The sequence below is a fragment of the Carassius auratus genome, chromosome 18 (genome assembly GCF_003368295.1).
Source record: "Carassius auratus strain Wakin chromosome 18, ASM336829v1, whole genome shotgun sequence".
Classification (NCBI taxonomy): Eukaryota; Metazoa; Chordata; class Actinopteri; order Cypriniformes; family Cyprinidae; genus Carassius; species Carassius auratus.
The window spans coordinates 7,866,097-7,884,560 of record NC_039260.1 but is presented as its reverse complement, the minus strand read 5'-3'; the positions used below and the strand labels follow the sequence as shown (position 1 = coordinate 7,884,560).

The window sequence follows — 18,464 nt, the reverse complement described above, 5'->3', positions numbered from 1 at the left end:
AATGTCAACTAGAAAACTTTAGCTGATCAAGTTTTTCCTTTATTGTGAATTCAGCAATAGTGGTGATGAATACAGCACTAAGCAGCCTTACAATGACATGATCATAAGCCATTTCCTTTCTGACAACTGGATTGCAGTTAACATGTTGGCAAACGCAAGTGTACAAGATTAACTTTGTCAAGTACAGTTAAAACTCCTGTCAATAAAAGGTTGTCTGAGAACCCCTTATTGACAAGGGCAAAAGCCTTTCACCTCATTTTTTCTGGATTTTTCCCATTTTCTTTTACATTTAATAACCCATTAAAAGGCAGGTTAAAATAATCACATCGATGTTTAAGATTGGAATAATTTGCAGCAGATCAGTGGGACCTGAAGGGCAACATTACTACTGCCATTAAACAGAGAAAACATTTCAGTTACCTTGTCAGATTACACTGCAGACAACATTAATAAAGTAAGATGGGGCAACAGAGGCGTTATTTTGACACTAGCTTGATCTCTGCATCTTCAATGAAAAGCACTTAAAACTACTGCTAGTTGAGATATGTATTAGGTAGTGTGTTGTGAAATCAAACTAAGCAGATGTTCTGGATCTTAATTCATGACAAACTTTAGATATCAGAAGCCTGCACTAAATATCGCTTCTTCAGTAGGAGGTAGAAATGGAAACTGCTAACATGTTTCAGTGATTACAGTTTTACGGATGTTTAAATCATGCACAAGGGGTGAAGGATATTGCAACCGACCCAGAATAACACTAATAAAAGCGTCAACATCTTAACCTACAAAGGCCATTCAACCAGGATCTCATGATTCATTTTAATCAATCCCCAAGACAGACCGTAAACAAATCATAGGTTCTATAGAACAACAGTTTCACTTCCACTGAGACACTGAAAGGTTTTCTGTCCGGTGTCATGTGAAACCAAAACAAACACGTAAGGAAGATTTGGCTACCACTTTTTCTACTGAAAAAGCGTAGTGGTTCTGAAACTAAAGCCTGACATTGGTTATGATGCGAGAAAACACATTAGAGAGGTTATGATAATGGTATTACTATGTCTTTCATTTAATTAATGAGCCTAGCAGCAGTGTACTGTAACTGGCTGAGTGTGAGCTTCTGCAAATAATGCAGGAGCCAAAGAGAAGACAGCAAGTCATGTAGCAGGAAATCAATGTGTACTAGAAGACTATTCTGGTTCATCAGTCAGCTTCCTCCTCGGACTCCTCTTCCTCAGCCGTCTCAAGCCAAGTCAGCCACTGGTTCACCTGAAAAAAAAAAAAAAAAAGGATATAACGCCTGTAAAGTACATACTTGTACTCAAAAGGGTAAAAACCTTCCCATTCGAGAACACAGAGTTTACAGTGGTTAAACTTACCTGAAATAAAGCTTTTCCTTTTCCAGGAAATTCTTGGGAAATGTCTTCTTTCCATGCAAGGAAACATTCCTCCTCAATGATCTCCATGTCATAAAAGTGGACAAAGTAGCGAAGCAACATGCCTAAATTACAAAAATAAATAAATAAAATTAAACCTAGAGCCTCAATTCTCAAGTTTAATTGATTCAGAAAATCTCAACAAGCACAGCAGGTTATAAAAAGTAGTTTGTGTACCTTTTGGGAAAGCGTTGGCATTGCAGTGCACCTGCAGGGCATACAGGGCACTGACCTGAAGATCAGTGTGATTATGGAGGAACTTCTGCAAGACTGGCTTGAAGAAGAGTAGCAGCTGCTTCTCCTGGTCCAGCTGCTCTTTAGAAGGGGAGGCCAGTTGCTCATCACCTTCGTTCACACCAAGCTCAGCAAAGATATACTGCAAGAAGCTGTTAAATGGAAAACCAATAATGACCTCAATTATGTAAATCTCAGTCTCACATTTCTCCATTTATGAAATTAATGCAGATTCAATGGGCTGTACCTGGTCACAAGTATGTTGATGAAGCCCTTGTCGGTGTGGAGTTTGGGAGAAATGTTGTCTTTGATCCACTTGTAGATGGCTTGAGGGGAGGGGTCTGCTTTGATTTGCTTTAGCAGTTCCTTCTCCAGTTTCAGCAAGGGGAAAAGGAAATTTAAACCTTTCCCCTCAAGAATCTCCAGCATGCGGTCCTTATTCTGGTCAATTTCTGAGAAACAAAAATCTCTAGTTTAATAAGTCCTATTTAATAGCAAAATATCGACAGAAAACTTAGAGTTGTGTGTAGGAAGACGACATACCAGGAAGCATCTTCTGCATGTTGACCTTGCTCTGCTGGAAGAGATCTGTGAGCCACTCACGGTCCTTGAGCTTGGAAGCTTGCTGGAGGCATAGCAAGAAAAGAGGAAAGTGGTTGCCGTTCTCTAGTGGATGAGCCAGTTCTGCCACACTGACCAACTCTGCAATGATGGCCCGTGCTGCAAACTGTGCTAGGTATGACTTTACCAGAGGAATGTCCAACTCAATCTTAGGGCACTGATCTAAGACATTCAGCAGAGCCTGATGAAAAAAATAAATTATGGAAATTAGATGAAAAACTAAGATGTAAATATTTGACTGCTTAAGTGAAAAAAAAAAAAAAAAAAAAAAAATCAAGGTAACATGCCTGCATTAAGTTTTCCCCAGTGATGAAGCCCTCAGTACGCAGTGTATGGATAAGAGTGCTAGCCTGTTCCCGGTCTTCATCAGTCCTCTCCAGAGAACACAAGATGATCTTACTCAGCATCTCTGGCAGAAAGTGTTTGGGAGCTCTCATCTCTTTCACACCATTGACAGCTTCCTCCATGTTCTTACTGTTCAGATATTCAGTCACAATGTTCTCCTGTTGTAAACAAATTCAGTAAACTATTAGAAAAACTCTTAACAGTCGATGGTGTGAATGCTTTGAACACAAAAGGGTGGTGCAACAAACAGACACGCACAGTCATTTTCAGCAGTTCCTCCTTAGCAGGTGCTGGTTTCTTAGTAGTCTTCTGAGGTTTCTCCTGGATCAGAGGTGGGTTGGTTTTCAGACCAAGTTGAGGAGGCTATAAAGAGCACATGGACTTAAGATTTTTTTTTCCAATGCAAAGTCATTCCATGGAATTTAAACTAATTGACATGAGATATTAACCCCAAATAAAGAGTTCAGCAAAGTGGAGAGAATTTTCTACCTGTCCAAGTGGTGGAGTCTGTGTCCGTGGAGGTTGAGCACTGGGAGGAATCATGGTGGGAATCTGGGGCTGCAGTTTTGGCACTTGGTTTTTATTCATGAGGAACGACTGAGCAGGTCTAAGGCTGATCTGTAAGCATGGATCATGGGAAAACATACAGAACATTATTAGGCTAGTTACAAAGACTAAAATTCTGGATACTATTTTGACAATTCACACCCTCATATCTCATAATCGCAGTCAGCGGACTGGCTGGCAGTTTAAGAGTGAGGGACAGAAGAGAAGCATAAGGAGGAGAGAAAGAACAGGAAGAAACAAAAGAACAGAAAGTAGGAAAACTGCCATCCAGTGGAGTCCCTCAGAATAACGCGTCTTTTTATAATCACAGGTGTGGAAGACGTTTTGGTTTTACTCGGCACTTAGTGTCTCTGGTTTACCTCGTCTGCATTGAGCTGCCCCTTCTTGAATCGTGGAGGCATGTCCTTAGATTGAGCTTGCTGCTGGTTTGAATGGTTCTGGTTTTGGTTGTGAAAATGCTGATTCTGTCCCTAGGGATAAATAGGTTTAGTATAATCTCATAATAATAATGTTTTTTTAATTATTATTATTGCTGTAAGAGCTGTAAAAACATTTATGCTCACCTGGTTAGACTTGATGAAAGGCTTCATACCCAGGTCAAACTGTGACTGTGGTTGGGAAGCCATGTGTCCACTGTGGCCATTGAAAAGCGGATTTGTACGATGACGTCCAAGGGTGGGGGAAAATCTGTCCTGGATCACACCTGGACCAGTCCCTATGCCACTACCTGCCAAAATAGATACAGTAAAGATGAAGACATGGCACATTTCTCCACAAACAAATACAATTGAAAGGGGATAAACTCACCTGGCATCTGACCAAACATGTCAGCCAATCCCCCAAGAGTTTCTCTATCCAGTTTCATCCTGTTTGGCATGAAAGAGCCTTCTAGGAAGAAGTCCATTCGCATTCCCTGGTTCATGGGTGGAATGAAAACACCCAAATCCTTCAGAGAGGGAGAGATAAATACTTGTAATATTGTTTTTGTAACTTCACACTTTTGCAACATGACATTTTTGTAAAAGGGAAAAGAAAAACCTGTGCTGACTCACCTTCACTGCATCTTGACGAATCTGATTAATCGTCTTTGGTCCGTTGTCAATGAAAGCTTTGCGAGGAACCCAATTGTTCTCTCTCAGCTCCACGGTGTCCTGCAGTAGGAAACGAATCCTTGCAGGCAAATCCTTGTTGTTCATTAAGGATCGCATACGGCCAAAGTACTGATCCATTAAAGACTGTGGGAAAGGATAAAATGGATGAGAGATCATGCCCACAAATTACAATTGCGTAACTTAATGGCTGCTTCATCCACTTAAAACTGCTTCGCAAGAAAAAAAAAAAAATCTTAGTCTAAGAATTGTTTGGTTCACAACAGCAAGACTTAAAAGGCACTATGAGTACTTTCCAAAAAGCCATCATGACATTATTCCAGTCTGTCACGTCTGGTTCTTACAAATACAAAGCCAATTTCTAGCAAATTTACCAATTTTAGACAAGGTGAAAAAAGGACATAATTCAAGGATCAATTTCAGAAAGAACACAAACTGCAGACAATTGCCTCATGGTTGAAACTCATCCCTTACAATCCCACAAATCAACTAAAAACTTATGTGCACTACATTCATATACATTCATATTCCTTGGTTAAAAACTAATTTGTACTTTAAACTTATGGTTACTGGTAACAAGATCATTAAAATAAACATATGACCGACGAATTGGTGTTTACATATTTATCCATCAATGGTACCTTGGCTTTTTCATGGTCGAGTCTGGGCCCCACAGTCCTCATTATCTGACAGAGACACTCCAGATCCTCTCCCATGTCCTTGAGCTGGACCCTCTTCTTTTTCTCCAAAAGCTACAGATAGTGTAGAGAGTGCATGTCATCAAAATCACTGAGCCATCACTAACCAAAACACATAATGGAGTGGAACTAATAAACTGAAATATTGAGTGGGATACACACTGTTTTGATGCACTTATGAAGGATAGATTCATGGATGAGGTCAAGTTTGCCGAGTTCTCCAATGAATTTGATATTGCCAAGCATCTTGATTTTGGCAATGGCACGCTGCTCCTCCTCCTCAGAGGTGAGAGGGTTGTCTTGTTTGTCGTAGACTAAATGAATAGAGAGTTGAATGATAAAAACCTGCAACACAGCACAATCCTTGCAATAAAAAACCACCTAGGATGTTGGGGGAGGGAGTGACTCACTTTCAACATTTTTGGTGCGGTTTTCAAATTCATCTTGAAGCTTGGTAATTAGAAGTCTTCTGAAAGTCTGCAGGTAAATACACAGTATGGTGCACTATTAGAAAAATGAAGCTACAGGGGAAATTTATGTGGTAACCTATGATTTATTTGGGAATTAATACATGTAGCTCTTTAAGATTCAACAACCGATTCAGGAACTCACTGTGCTCTGCTTTTGCGATGACTGGATTTCAGGTGTTGCGCCATCAAAGTTTGGTGCATCCTCTGCCAAACGCAGACATAGCTGAGCATAGAGTGAGCTGTATTTGGGCTCTTCTAGGGCTTTGTCTACGATCTACAGGACAGATGACAGAATGAGTATGTTACCTTAGTAATTCTGTAATGTATTTTTTTTTAATCTTTAGCATTATGCACTTTTCAAAAACATTACAAACATCTTTTTAACAGTAGTGTATTTTTTTTTAAAATGTACCTTTTGGTCATTCTACATAACGTGTACCCAGTTTCTTACATTGATATGGTTCAATCAAATTCAGAATGAAACCTGGTGAACAGCCAGTAACCATCTTACCAGCAAGATGATTCCTTTGAGGACAAGTTTAGAGTCTACGCCCACATTGAGAAGCTCAAGGCATAGCTTGTCAAACTTTTCAGGGGTCAGTTTATTAAGTATGCTACAAGAGAGAAGCAAGAGCAAAGAATAAACATCTTGAAACAGTTAAAACAAAGAACACTGTACACCACATGTAATTTGTGCTTATCTGGGCTTGAGCGCGTCAGCTGACCCAACCACAAAAACATGCTCACAAGGCTCAGGGCACAATGAACAAAAGAGCTCAAAAACAGAGGCTTCTTTAAACTCCATCTCTGTTGAAATGAATATTCATTCTCCTTAAGGACACTCACCCTCTCACTTTCCTAAATAATGCATCGTGATGTTCTTTGTCATTGGAGGAGTTGACATCTCGTCTAGTGCTTCGTGAAGGAACCCATCTCTGAACGCTAGGCCCTGGGGTTTTCCCCAGGTACTCGCTGAAACGAAACAAAGCGAATAGAGTCTCCAAAGTGTATTACAAATCTGGACTGTTAAATCCTGACTTTAACAAACCATACCTGTTACCGACAGTCTTGGGAAAGTGCTGAGATGCACCCCTACCTCCTCCTCCGCCCGAAGAAGCACTAGAATTAGAAAAGCAATACTAGATTAGACCACTTCAGAAAACCACTCGCGCGGCAACCACAAGACAATACATAACAGGAGTTGTGGAAACCATTTTAAAAAGCAAAGCAGCAGAAAAAGAAATTGGTGGACCAGTTAATACACCTTAAGACTTTTTACTTTAACGTGGCAAGTACTCCAATATCTGAGTGGCTCCATTTTAAGACACCCATCAAAAAGAGTTCCCCCATCTCGATCAATTTTCAATCTTCAAAAAATTCAGGCAAATGCTTTACCCCTCGGTCATGAGTTAAGTTAAATCGACTGAACTGTCCACTTGCTCAAGGTGACTGGTGTGGCGTCAACGCAGATGATCGGGTCTAAAACGCAACTGAACCAGCGTGCAATAGAGAGAAATGCCAGTCAATATACAATGTTTATAGTGTTTCATCTGAGAGTAAGCCTATACATAGACAATCTTGACTGACATGAAAAGCTTCAACATTGGTAAAATCCCATTTATATTGGGTGCCTCAAAATGAAGCCTTTTGCTGAATAAACAATGATGTATACATAGGCAATTTGTCATTATATTTTAGGGTCAACTAAGCTATGTTTCTTATTTTGACGTATAACAAGTTAAGAAAAACTGGAAGCCAAATCCTGGCCAAAGTGTGATCTTTGATCTCACCTGAAACGAGAAGCACCCCCTTCTGCAATCACACTCTCCACTTTGGCGGCTTGACAACGAAGAATTTTCAAAAGAATAATAATCAAAGGGAGGGGTGGGGAAATCCGAACTGTATTAAAGAGAAAAAAGAAAACAAGTTAAGAAAGTCAAGGAACCACGAGAAAACACAAGTCCCATGATCGGAAATGGCTGCGTATCACACATACTGGAGTTACAAGTCTGATCAGATTTAACAATTTCCTCTTCCTCTAAAGATGAAAAACTAGGCCTGCATCAGAGATTGAGATTAAATGTGATCAAAAATTGTTTATAGCACGAATATATTTGGTCGGAATCTAATTATTTATCCTCTTTCATAACAAAAGAGGCCAAACCCTTGCACAATAACGAGGCTAACAAAGAAAAACGGGCAAACATAGTCTTTCGGTTTTCATTTTTTCGGAAAGACTGAAAGACGACCAAAACACCTAACGTTAACGTTGTTAACAATAACGCAAAGAGACATAGCTCAACAATTCCACTAATATTATGGCTTCTGCGTAATAGCCAGAATGCATTTTTTGTTTGGTCATGTAATATTTTCCACGCTTCAGGATACAGAAAGAAGCCAAAATAGACATATTAATCTATACAACGACTGATACGTATATCAATATTTTATAAAAACAGCAATTCAAGGAGAAACACTCTCAGGTGTTTGTTCTATAACGACGCCATTTTCTGCATTCACACACTCGTAACAGCAGCCATTTTATCTTACGTTTAATTATAATAAATAACCCTACCTTTACTAAGGCAACCTCAGTTTTGTTTTTGGCTTTGTCCTTCTAAAAGAGAAAAAAAGGGATGGATATAAAAATATATATGTTTTAGAGAGTTTTGAGATGGTAACCGGTCAGACACGATTGCAGCTCACTGTGGGTGAGAAATGTTGTGCGCGAGCCTCCTCCCGGCTGACTGCTTGACGTCACACAGGAACTTGATTTGTATTTGTCAGGACTTTTCGTTGGCAGTAATTTTCCGTTATTATGAGAAGGACCACATTGGCTACGGATATTTTTAAATGGTCTCTTACAATTTTATTTATTTATTTCAAATCTGTAGTTCTAACTTCGGAATCATACATTTGACGATAAACAAAACGGTTGATCATAAAAAAAAGATTACACCTGGAAAATGACGCTGCATCCATGCAAAGTCCTTTTTTTCTATGGTCTTCGATCCAATGCAACCAGTCAGTATGGATTTAGTGTAGTTCTTTACTGATACGATTGTATTTTAAAATATAATATAAATGTAGGCTATTTTGTACTCTATAAGTCTATTTTTTTATTTCCTCTGATGAACTTTGAAAATAAATAAATAATTCTATGCTTGTCATTTAGGTAATTTTTGTTTTGGCAAATCTGGACCACAGAATGAATGAAATGATAATGAATTAATTATATATACAGTACAGACCAAAAGTTTGGACACACCTTCTCATTCAAAGATTTTTCTTTATTTTCATGACTATGAAAATTGTAGAGTCACACTGAAGGCATCAAGGGCTATTTGACCAAGAAGGAGAGTGATGGGGTGCTGCGCCAGATGACCTGGCCTCCACAGTCACTGGACCTGAACCCAATCGAGATATGGGTGAGCTGGACCGCAGACAGAAGGCAAAAGGGCCAGCAAGTGCTAAGCATCTCTCGGGGAACTCCTTCAAGACTGTTGGAAGAACATTTCAGGTGACTACCTCTTGAAGCTCATCAAGAGAATGCCAAGAGTGTGCAAAGCAGTAATCAAAGCAAAAGGTGGCTACTTTGAAGAACCTACAATATGACATTTTCAGTTGTTTCTCACTTTTTTGTTATGTATATAATTCCATATATAATTCCACATGTGTTAATTCATAGTTTTGATGCCTTCAGTGTTAATCTAAAATTTTCATAGTCATGAAAATAAAACTCTTTGAATGAGAAGGTGTGTCCAAACTTTTGGTCTGTACTATATATACTGTATATATATATATATATATATATATATATATATATATATATATATATATATATATATATATATATATATATATGACCTGTTTGAATTATTTGAACTGATTTAATCTGATACATATTAGGTTAAATTAGATTCAACTTTATTGTCATTATGCAGAGTAAAAGTACAGAGCTAATGAAATGCAGTTAGCGTCTAAACAGAAGTGCACGAATATAGTGTTTTATATACATATAAGTGCAGAGTAAGTGAAACTATGATTTACAGAATTTACAGTGGAATGTACAGTGGAGTTGTATATTAAGCAGAATATGTACAGAATATACATAAGAATGCTATGTAGGGATTATATGTACAAATATGATGAGTCTAATAGTTTTACATAGTTCCATTATAGTGCTGTTGATATTTTGTGAAGTTGTTGTCACAGAGCAAAGTGCAATGTTTCCTGAGGCTGCCACTAAAATGATGAAAGGTTCATGTTGAAATCTTCTGACAATTTGGTATTCTGCAAAATATTGGTAAATTAGGAAGTTGCTCTTATGCCTTAGAAACACAGCAGGTTTAAATGAATCTACGTCATTACAGATTTCCAGTTTCTTCCAGACCAGCACAGTGAGAGACAGGGTGACTGAAGCATGAGTGAACACATTAGGCTATTTTCTCCTCTCACTATTCAGAAACAGCTACAACATACTGCATTATTGGAAGTAACAGGGCAGTTTTATTTAAGCTAACCATAAGTGGTTTTTTAATTTACATGACAACTTTCCTTCAAGAAAGACAAGAAAACGAGTGTAGAATAAAGTCCTCCAATGACAAGTGAGGAAGAATTTGACATTAATAACCGTGAAAATGGCATGGAATTGAATGAGTTTTGACTGCAGATGAGAGAAAAGGGAATTGGATAATGAAGGGTTGAGCAGGTGAGTGTATTCAATTCAAGACAGATTTGTCTCTAAAGAGAGAACAATGACAGCAGCGTCAAGCAAATGGGAGAAGCTTACATCACAAAGTGTTAATGAAAACCTGAAGACAAGAAACAGTGGACCAAGTGTGTCTGATCATGTGCGCTTAGACAGAATTGCACAGAGGCTTGTTATGGGCAACAAAGGGAAGTGCAAACCCTGGCAGTGATAGAATAGTTGGATCAAGGGCAGCAATTACGCTTAATCTTTACATTACATAAAAAAGGAACTGTTTCTCGGAGTTTAGCAAGATGTGGGTGGGACTAATAACATGCAGGTCACATTCTTATAAATGGACTGTGACATGCACACAGAGTATAATTTCTTTAGGAAATATGAAACGAAAAGGGGAATCATATATAGTATGTCCCTTCATGCTGTAATTTGTAAAGTCATTGCAGATAATAAAATACAGTAGAGATATGTACCTTTTATTAAATTATGCAAAGTTTTTCAAATATCCATAACCTCACAATTAAATTTTCTTTTGGATGTTTCTGAAAAAAAAAGAAGAGATAGAGACAAATGTAGGTCAAATCAAAGTATTTTAGCACAAAATTAAATTATTTGCAAATCTCATGCACTCTTTTTGCAAAACTCTAAACACATTGTCATTCACTTAAACACTTATTACACTGTGATGCATTTGTGCTGCAAAATGCTAAACACAAGCAGCAAAAGGTAAAGACAACCAAACCACAGTTGTCATCGTTTACACACAACGGTTCAAAATTGTTCACACTTGTTTCTAATGATGTGATCAAGTCAACTGTGCAAAATACGAGACAGTTTAGAGTGCACAAGTGGCACAGATGACTGAATGATGATACAGACAATCTGAGAAGGAGCAGATGAAGAGTAAATGTAAGAAGTGGAGGATGAGGAGAGAAAGAGTGAGGTTTAGAGAGTGTTTTCAAGGCCGGATGTGTCAGACCAGAGGGTTTTTTTTCTCTTTGTCTAGCAAAAAGACAAAATCACTTGTGATGTGGACAAAGTCCTCTGGCTGGACTCAGGCACAGAATGAATATCTCACTGACCCTGATTTTACAATCCAACAACTTACAGTATTTGAGTGTACTGTAACATGCTATTCATTTAGAAATTTATTTGGATTTTTTGTAGTTGGACCTCAGTATTTTTGCATTATCCAAATGCTGAATATATACAAACATTCAGTACTATTCAATATTCAGCACAATAATATTCTTGCAGCATTCAGTTGGCCTATACAATATATTTACCTTACTCAGTTTCAATTACAATACTTTTTTACAGAATTGGAAAATAGGTTACTTAATACAATCTACGGTACTTTTTTTCTGTAATGTTCTGGATGCTGTGTTCTCCATTTTTCTCTGTAGTGTCTAATGAATGCTCTGTAGTGTTTATTTGATTGACTTTGAGTGCAAGTGAAATCATTTTGCATTGATTGTTTGATTTTGATGGAAGAGTCAGAGGTTTTGTGAATTTAGTTTGAGCATTTGGATTTGTGTTTAAGGTTCGGAGAAAAATGAGTGATGGTTTCAAGAAATGTGTTTTAGCAATTCAGAAAAACTGTCATTTGTTCCTGATGAAATACAAAGCACTATAGTTGATGTTCTTCTCCATGGACTAATCATGAGGGAAGTTGACCTACAGGCTCCTCTAGAAAGTTTCATTATACTTTCACAATACACATACAATGTAATTACTGTACATAGCAGCAGTGCTTCACATGAGAGAACTTTCATTATTTTATGTACAGTAAATACTGTAGCACATGTTGTACATCCTCAAACTCTGTTACTGTTTATTTATTTGAAGCCAAGTAGTTCTTTTAAATAGATTAAGTGACTTTGTTGGTCTATCTGGAACAGTTTTAAATTGGTTTTTATCATATCTTAGTGAAAGAACATTTGTAGTATCCATTAATAATACCTTGTCTGAATATTATAAAGTACCATGTGGGGTTCCTCAGGGATCAGTTTTAGGACCACTACTTTTTAATCTATATATGTTACCTCTTGGTCAGCTCATCAGGAGGCATGGTATCTCTTTTCATAGTTATGCAGATGACACACAGTTGTTTGTATCTGTGTCTCCAGACAACCCTGTACAAATTGATTCCCTAGTAAATTGCATTAAAGACATAAATGATTGGATGTCACAAAACTTCTTACAACTTAACCAAAATAAAACAGATGTTTTGCTTATTGGATCAAAAACGCAGAGAGAGAAATTGATCCCTAAACTAAATGTACTCGGATTAAACCCAAGCCAAGTGGCAAAAAACTTAGGAGTTGTCTTTGATTCTGATTTTAATTTTAAAGCTCATTTTATCATCTTAAGAACATTGCTAAAGTAAGATAATTTCTTTCTCTGAGCAATACAGAAAAAATAATGCATGCATTTATTACTAGCAGACTGGACTATTGTAATACAATTAACCAATTACAATTAATCCAAAACACCGCTGCTCAAACATTGACAAAAGTCAAAAAAAGAGATCATATTACACCAGTATTATAGTCATTACACTGGTTACCTATTAGATTTCGAGTTGATTTGAAAAATCTTTTATTAGTTTATAAGGCATTACCAAAGTAATTGATTTTGACCTGGAAGTTTGAAGTTTGCACAAGGTGGTGTATAGTTTTTCAGATTGTGTTTATAGTTTTGAGAAAATGGTGAATTGCACAGACTTGCTCCAGACTATCTTTCAAATATGATTACAATATATGAACCGAGAAGGACTCTAAGATCTTCAGATTCTTTTCTTTTAAATGTATCTTATAGTAGAACTAAAAAATTTGGTAATGCTGCTTTTAGCCATTATGCTCCTCACCTCTGGACCAACCTTCCAGAGAACATAAGATGTGCTGAAAACATTAATAGCTTTAAATCTAAATTAAAAACATATCTTTTTAGTCAGGCCTTCCTATAAAATCTTATGAAACCTTTTTATATTGTGCTTTGCTTTGTTGTAATGATGTATTTTTATTTATTTTTATTCATATTTTGATTTTTATAAATTCAATTTTTATCATGTATCTTAATGGGTCTATTTTACTTTTTAATTGTTCTTTTAATTTTATTAATTGCTGTTTCTATTGTTTCCTTGTCAAGCACTTTGAATTGCATTAACTTGTTTAGAAAAGTGTTATATAAATAAAATTTGCTTGCTTGCTTGCTTGCTACATGTATTGTATTTGTGCAGGGCTGAGAGACAATTGTCTAGGGGAGATAGAGAAGTCTTTTGTCAGAAGACTAAGGAACTGCATACTCCCAATATAATGTAATTTGGCAGAGGATGCTGAATGAATGAATGAATGCATGAATTTATTTATTTATTTACATTAACTGACAGTAGCTATATTCCAACATGTGTTTACTGTATATTCTGTTGTTTGGTTTTTGAACTTTTCTGTTCTACAGTAGTACTTTTCATCTACTGTAAGTTCTCTTTACAGTAGTGTAATGAAAGAGAACTTGTCCTGCAGTTTAATGCTGAACTTTAATGTATCTGCATCCCTCTATTTGTTGTATAATGCAAAAGACCTTGACTAACAAAAGGATTCCTATTTCCCAAAAGGAGGTTTTTGTAACAGTGTTTTGATTTGATCTCACTAGTGTTTTCTTGGCAGTGAAGTAGTGTGTGTATTTGACAGGTTTGTGTATCATCTGAGGCCAAAGATTTAGTCTGATTCAAGAGAACGTTTTTAACCAAAGTAATTGATTTTGACCTGGAAGTTTGAAGTTTGCTCAAGGTGGTGTATAGTTTTTCAGATTGTGTTTATAGTTGTGAGAAAATGGTGAATTGTTTCATGAATTGTGAGTTAGCATTCGAGAAAATCTGTAACATAAGCCATACACGGTTAAATTGCACTTCTGACTTTAGCCGCTAGGTGGCAGTAGAGACCTTGTAAATATCATTTAAAACCCCAAAGCATAAAAAAAATGCAGTTGCTTCCAAAAGCTGATCTATGAACAGTTAATTTGCACATATAACGCTTTCATAATTAAACTGTAGGTTGAGTTAATAATTGTTTGACTCTTTCTATCTTATTGTTTTCTTGTAAGTTTTTTTTTTGTTTGTTTACAATTAGCTACAGTACTTTATTCCATTCATTTGATTTATGTAATCCACCTGACCTTAAGCATTTAAGCTTAACATTTGTTTGGTATACATTCATATAAATGATAGTCCTACTGTAAACCATACATGCACACAACACAACCACTATCATTTGAGCATGAACATTTAATCTTGTAAACTGAAGTCCTACAAGACCTAATCTTACAAATCCTTGCACATTGAGAATATTTCATTTTCTTTTGACCCTAGGTGAAATACAATTCAGTAAAACAATAAATAATAAATTTATCTGATAAAGTTGCAGACTAGATGTTCTAGACTTCCATTCATATATTACATACAGCACACTTTTTCTCCAGCACAAAGAACATATTTCAGTTTAGTATTTGAAATTAACAGCATGTAACCATTATCATGCAAGCCATCGAAGTTCAGACATGAGGTGAGACTACAGAGGATCAGCCTGCCATGCCTTTAACAGATTAACCAATAATGCAATGTCATCTATTTATTCCTTTTACTGGACTGTAAAAATTTCCATTAGCGCTGTACATATTGAAATGACATATTTCTAGGTGGCAGCTTGGGGGAACTGTTTTATTACAAATTTGAATGGTCCCTCTTTGACCTCACCTAAAGCTGGAGATAGGATATAAAGGCCATCAAGGTAGTAGCATCAAATCCATAATATTCACAAAGGCTTGATTTCAGTTGCCTGAAATCCTGGACACGGTTACACATAATATCTGTAAACAACTGTTTGTGCAAGTGTGAACTTTAATACAGTGTGAAAATGTTAAGCTGCCCCGTAGAGTACACTCATCTCTCACGGTGAACTGCATTGCATTCCTTTGCTGTTCTCTATAATTTGCCCTGTCCTCTGTCCTGAGAATGCAAATTCTTTAATCAGTATTTCAAAGGCTCATAAACCAGTACCAAACATACCACAACAAGCTTCTGAATTGGGAATGGCCGCTCTCTGAAGAGATCGTTTCCACACAATCAAAGAACGTGCATTCATCGTGGGAACATGGAGATTCTTGCACATTACCTCTGGTTTAAAACAATATGTTCATAAGGTCCCTGATGCAATAATGTTCAAAGTCAAATCTAGTCTCTCGGGTGTCCCTCACAGTATGACTTTGCATTGTGTTTGTACTGCAGGCCCATTGAACTACGAAGGATACACAGAGTGACAAAAATAAATTTGCTTTGGTAACAGCCACTTGATTTCTTGTTTACATCCCACTGCTGTTTTGTCCTTCAACTGCGACATGATTTAGAAGTAATGATGTAAACTAAAGACACCTTATTTGTTTTCAGATGGGCTAACTCAAGCACTTGTATGGGAAAATGCATTAAGTGTAGCATAAATGTTCTTTTTTTTTTAACTAGGGAGAAATCAATTTGATATAATGTTGTGAAAGCAAAACAACTTCTTTCCAGTAAGGATTTTTCTAAATACAGAATGGCTGTTTTGCAATGTATTGTAGCAGTTTGATGTAAAACGAAAGACCAACAAATGCATATAACTTCATATGTGCTTGTTGTAATGCCTGGGAGGATGAAACTAAAAAGTGAGCTTTCTGCTGTTGTATCTTGTAGGGACATAAAAATTTCATAAGGATTAAGCAAGAGAGCTTTTATAGTCAGTTTGCAAGTGCAAGTGCACTTTTATTTTTTTTTGTGAGTGTACAAAAAGTGTGTACTCTAAAGACGAAAGTCACTCAGACCCAGACAACAGCAACAAAGATCTTATTTCACATGTTTTCTCAAATATTCAAGGCTGGTCTTGTTGACAACTGATCTTTGCACAGAATGTTTTCCTTGGGTTATTTCCAGTGTTTGAACAAACCTTCTCCTTCTGTCTGCTTTCACTGTTATAAAGAAGAAATTAAACATTGGTCGATGGGGACCCTCGTGTTTTTTACCCGACACTCAATCTGATTTGTGAAATCATAGTCACTGAGGTTGAATAAAAGGCTAAATCTTGGTGTATTTTTCCAGATCCTGCCATAATAGTGACAAAAACCTCAACAAGATGTGATGCATCCAATCATTTCCTTCCCTCCTGAAGACGAGCGAAGTGGTCCTTGTGATAATTAAAAAGCCATCGCTAACAGGAATCTTCTGCCTCATTAAAAACCCTTCAAGCTCATAGATTTTATCTGCTGGAGGGAATGAGCACCGGTAGGGTGGCAGCCAGAGAGCCGTGTTTCAAAGATGTGATTCAGATGATAGCGTCACCTACAAATTAGGAGATGAAATGTGACTTCAAGGTTTCCTAAAAGTAGAATTTTGGCCTTTTTTAACATGATCTTATGACCTTAAACAGCTCACCTTTGTCACACACACACACACACACACAATATAATTTACAGCTGGCCATGATTAATTTATTTTTGGTACATAATACATAGTTTATGTATGTATAATGTATGTATAACATGATACATTTTTTTATTTCTTGTTACCTTGAAATGTATCATGCATATTCTATATTATAAAAGCATTGCTCAGATATTTGAAATAAAAATATCTTGAAATGATTAGAGAGTGGAGCAATAAAATGAGAAATTCATCGTAATATCACCTGATTTGTATTCAAATATAGGACACGCAAGGAAATGGAAATTTCTTTCATCTGCCTTCAGCATTATTATACAACTGGCATATATTTATTGGTACACATAGGAGTGTTAATATTCATGTCTGAGGTTCAAGGGATATCCTTTATTTTACGCTACAGATGCAACATACATGAAAGTCTGGAAAGACACAAAATCGGTTTTATCAGCGGAAAGTGTACTTTTTTTTCTGGGAGTTTCTGCATTAGCACAATGACCCCAGGGCCTTTTATTTCCTTTATTGGAAATATCATCCTTTTAGATTTGCACATGAAAGGCCAGTACTTGCTCCTCAACACAAAGGGACATTTTTGAACTTCAAAGAATTCCAATGATGAACAGAACTTTTGATAGCTTTGTGATAACACATGAATAACACATTTCAGACACTGTAATTCCAACACGGAGTCATTTCTTTATGATTATGACATCCTTGATTTGCTCAGATGTTAAGGGCCACGCTTAAGATTTCACAAAGCTAAATGATTGCCGCACACAAGGTTTGCTTTTGATACTTATGTGTATACATAAATATGAATATCTTTCACAGCACCCTATAATCTAGATCTTTACAGCATTTAATCAACGCAACAGCATAAAACCCTAATTCATGATTCATGAATTCATTAATCAAATACACCTGTGCAATCAAACCATATCCAATTTTCACCACTATCAGATCTATTGCAATAAAATCTCCCGAGGAACCCTTGAGGTATAATTTTAATCAACAAAATTGATGATATGCAGTTTAGGGTCATTCTGTTCTGAGCTTCATTATTTTCCAAAGAAATCATTTTATTGGATGTAACCTGAATAGTCACATGCCACACATCCTTAAAAAGGTATTTGTTTAATCTACATTTCTATCTGGACTCAATCGAAAGCTCATTTTCCATTAAGCCACTTTTCAAGCTAAGATGAAGAAAGTCAAACTGCCAACGGACTTGATCTATACGTGTGTGTTTATTACTGTCGTGTTTACACAATTCCTTGTGACTGTAAAAGTCAATTTGCAAAAGAAAGTGGAAAATAATATAAAACATATGCCAGATCTAGTTTATTTTCTGCCAAACTTAGTTTCTGCTGTTTATGGCTCAGGTGCACATATAAGCAACAGAAAGTGAAATACAAACATTTACTAAATGTAACTGGAAGATTGGGTTGAAAAGTCATTTCAACTCAACACCCACAACCTTGACAGAAGAAAGGAGGGAGAAATAATAGATTCCAGGGGGAAATGATTGGAGGTTGTCCCATAAATCTGCAGCAAGAGAGCCGCTGAGGGCCGACCATGCTGTGCACCAGCTCGTTCTGATATTTCATTTCACGGCTAGAGCATTGCATATAACTCCCCTGTTTGTGGGCGCAAGGGTGTTAATTCTGGTTAATGTGGGTGTTTTTCACTACTTTCCTTGCAATTGCAATCACCTGGACTTCTACCATCTAATGCTTTCCTTCTAAAACATGTTTGTAAACAGCTTGATTTTAGCAAATCACACAGCTAAATCCATGACATCCAGGCAATC

General features: G+C 36.8%; 1 protein-coding gene and 1 non-coding gene across 2 annotated transcripts; both read right to left on the bottom strand.

The window, feature by feature from the left end:
* Nucleotides 1–21: 21 nt before the first annotated feature.
* Nucleotides 22–8,252, bottom strand: eif4g2b (eukaryotic translation initiation factor 4, gamma 2b). Its single transcript, XM_026287357.1, has 22 exons — nucleotides 8,056–8,252; nucleotides 7,271–7,379; nucleotides 6,876–6,970; nucleotides 6,534–6,599; nucleotides 6,327–6,452; nucleotides 5,992–6,094; nucleotides 5,623–5,754; nucleotides 5,421–5,487; nucleotides 5,173–5,324; nucleotides 4,954–5,064; nucleotides 4,256–4,438; nucleotides 4,011–4,149; nucleotides 3,767–3,930; nucleotides 3,563–3,673; nucleotides 3,126–3,254; nucleotides 2,895–2,999; nucleotides 2,579–2,794; nucleotides 2,214–2,472; nucleotides 1,918–2,122; nucleotides 1,614–1,822; nucleotides 1,380–1,501; nucleotides 22–1,269 (listed from the first exon to the last, which is right to left on the bottom strand). Exons 3-22 carry the CDS (start codon nucleotides 6,884–6,886, stop codon nucleotides 1,204–1,206), a joined length of 2,676 nt encoding a protein of 891 aa, XP_026143142.1. The 5' UTR covers nucleotides 6,887–6,970; nucleotides 7,271–7,379; nucleotides 8,056–8,252; the 3' UTR covers nucleotides 22–1,203.
* LOC113118851 (small nucleolar RNA SNORD97) lies at nucleotides 3,341–3,517 on the bottom strand. Its single transcript, XR_003294402.1, has one exon. It is a non-coding gene; the product is annotated as a small nucleolar RNA SNORD97 (small nucleolar RNA).
* Nucleotides 8,253–18,464: the final 10,212 nt, after the last annotated feature.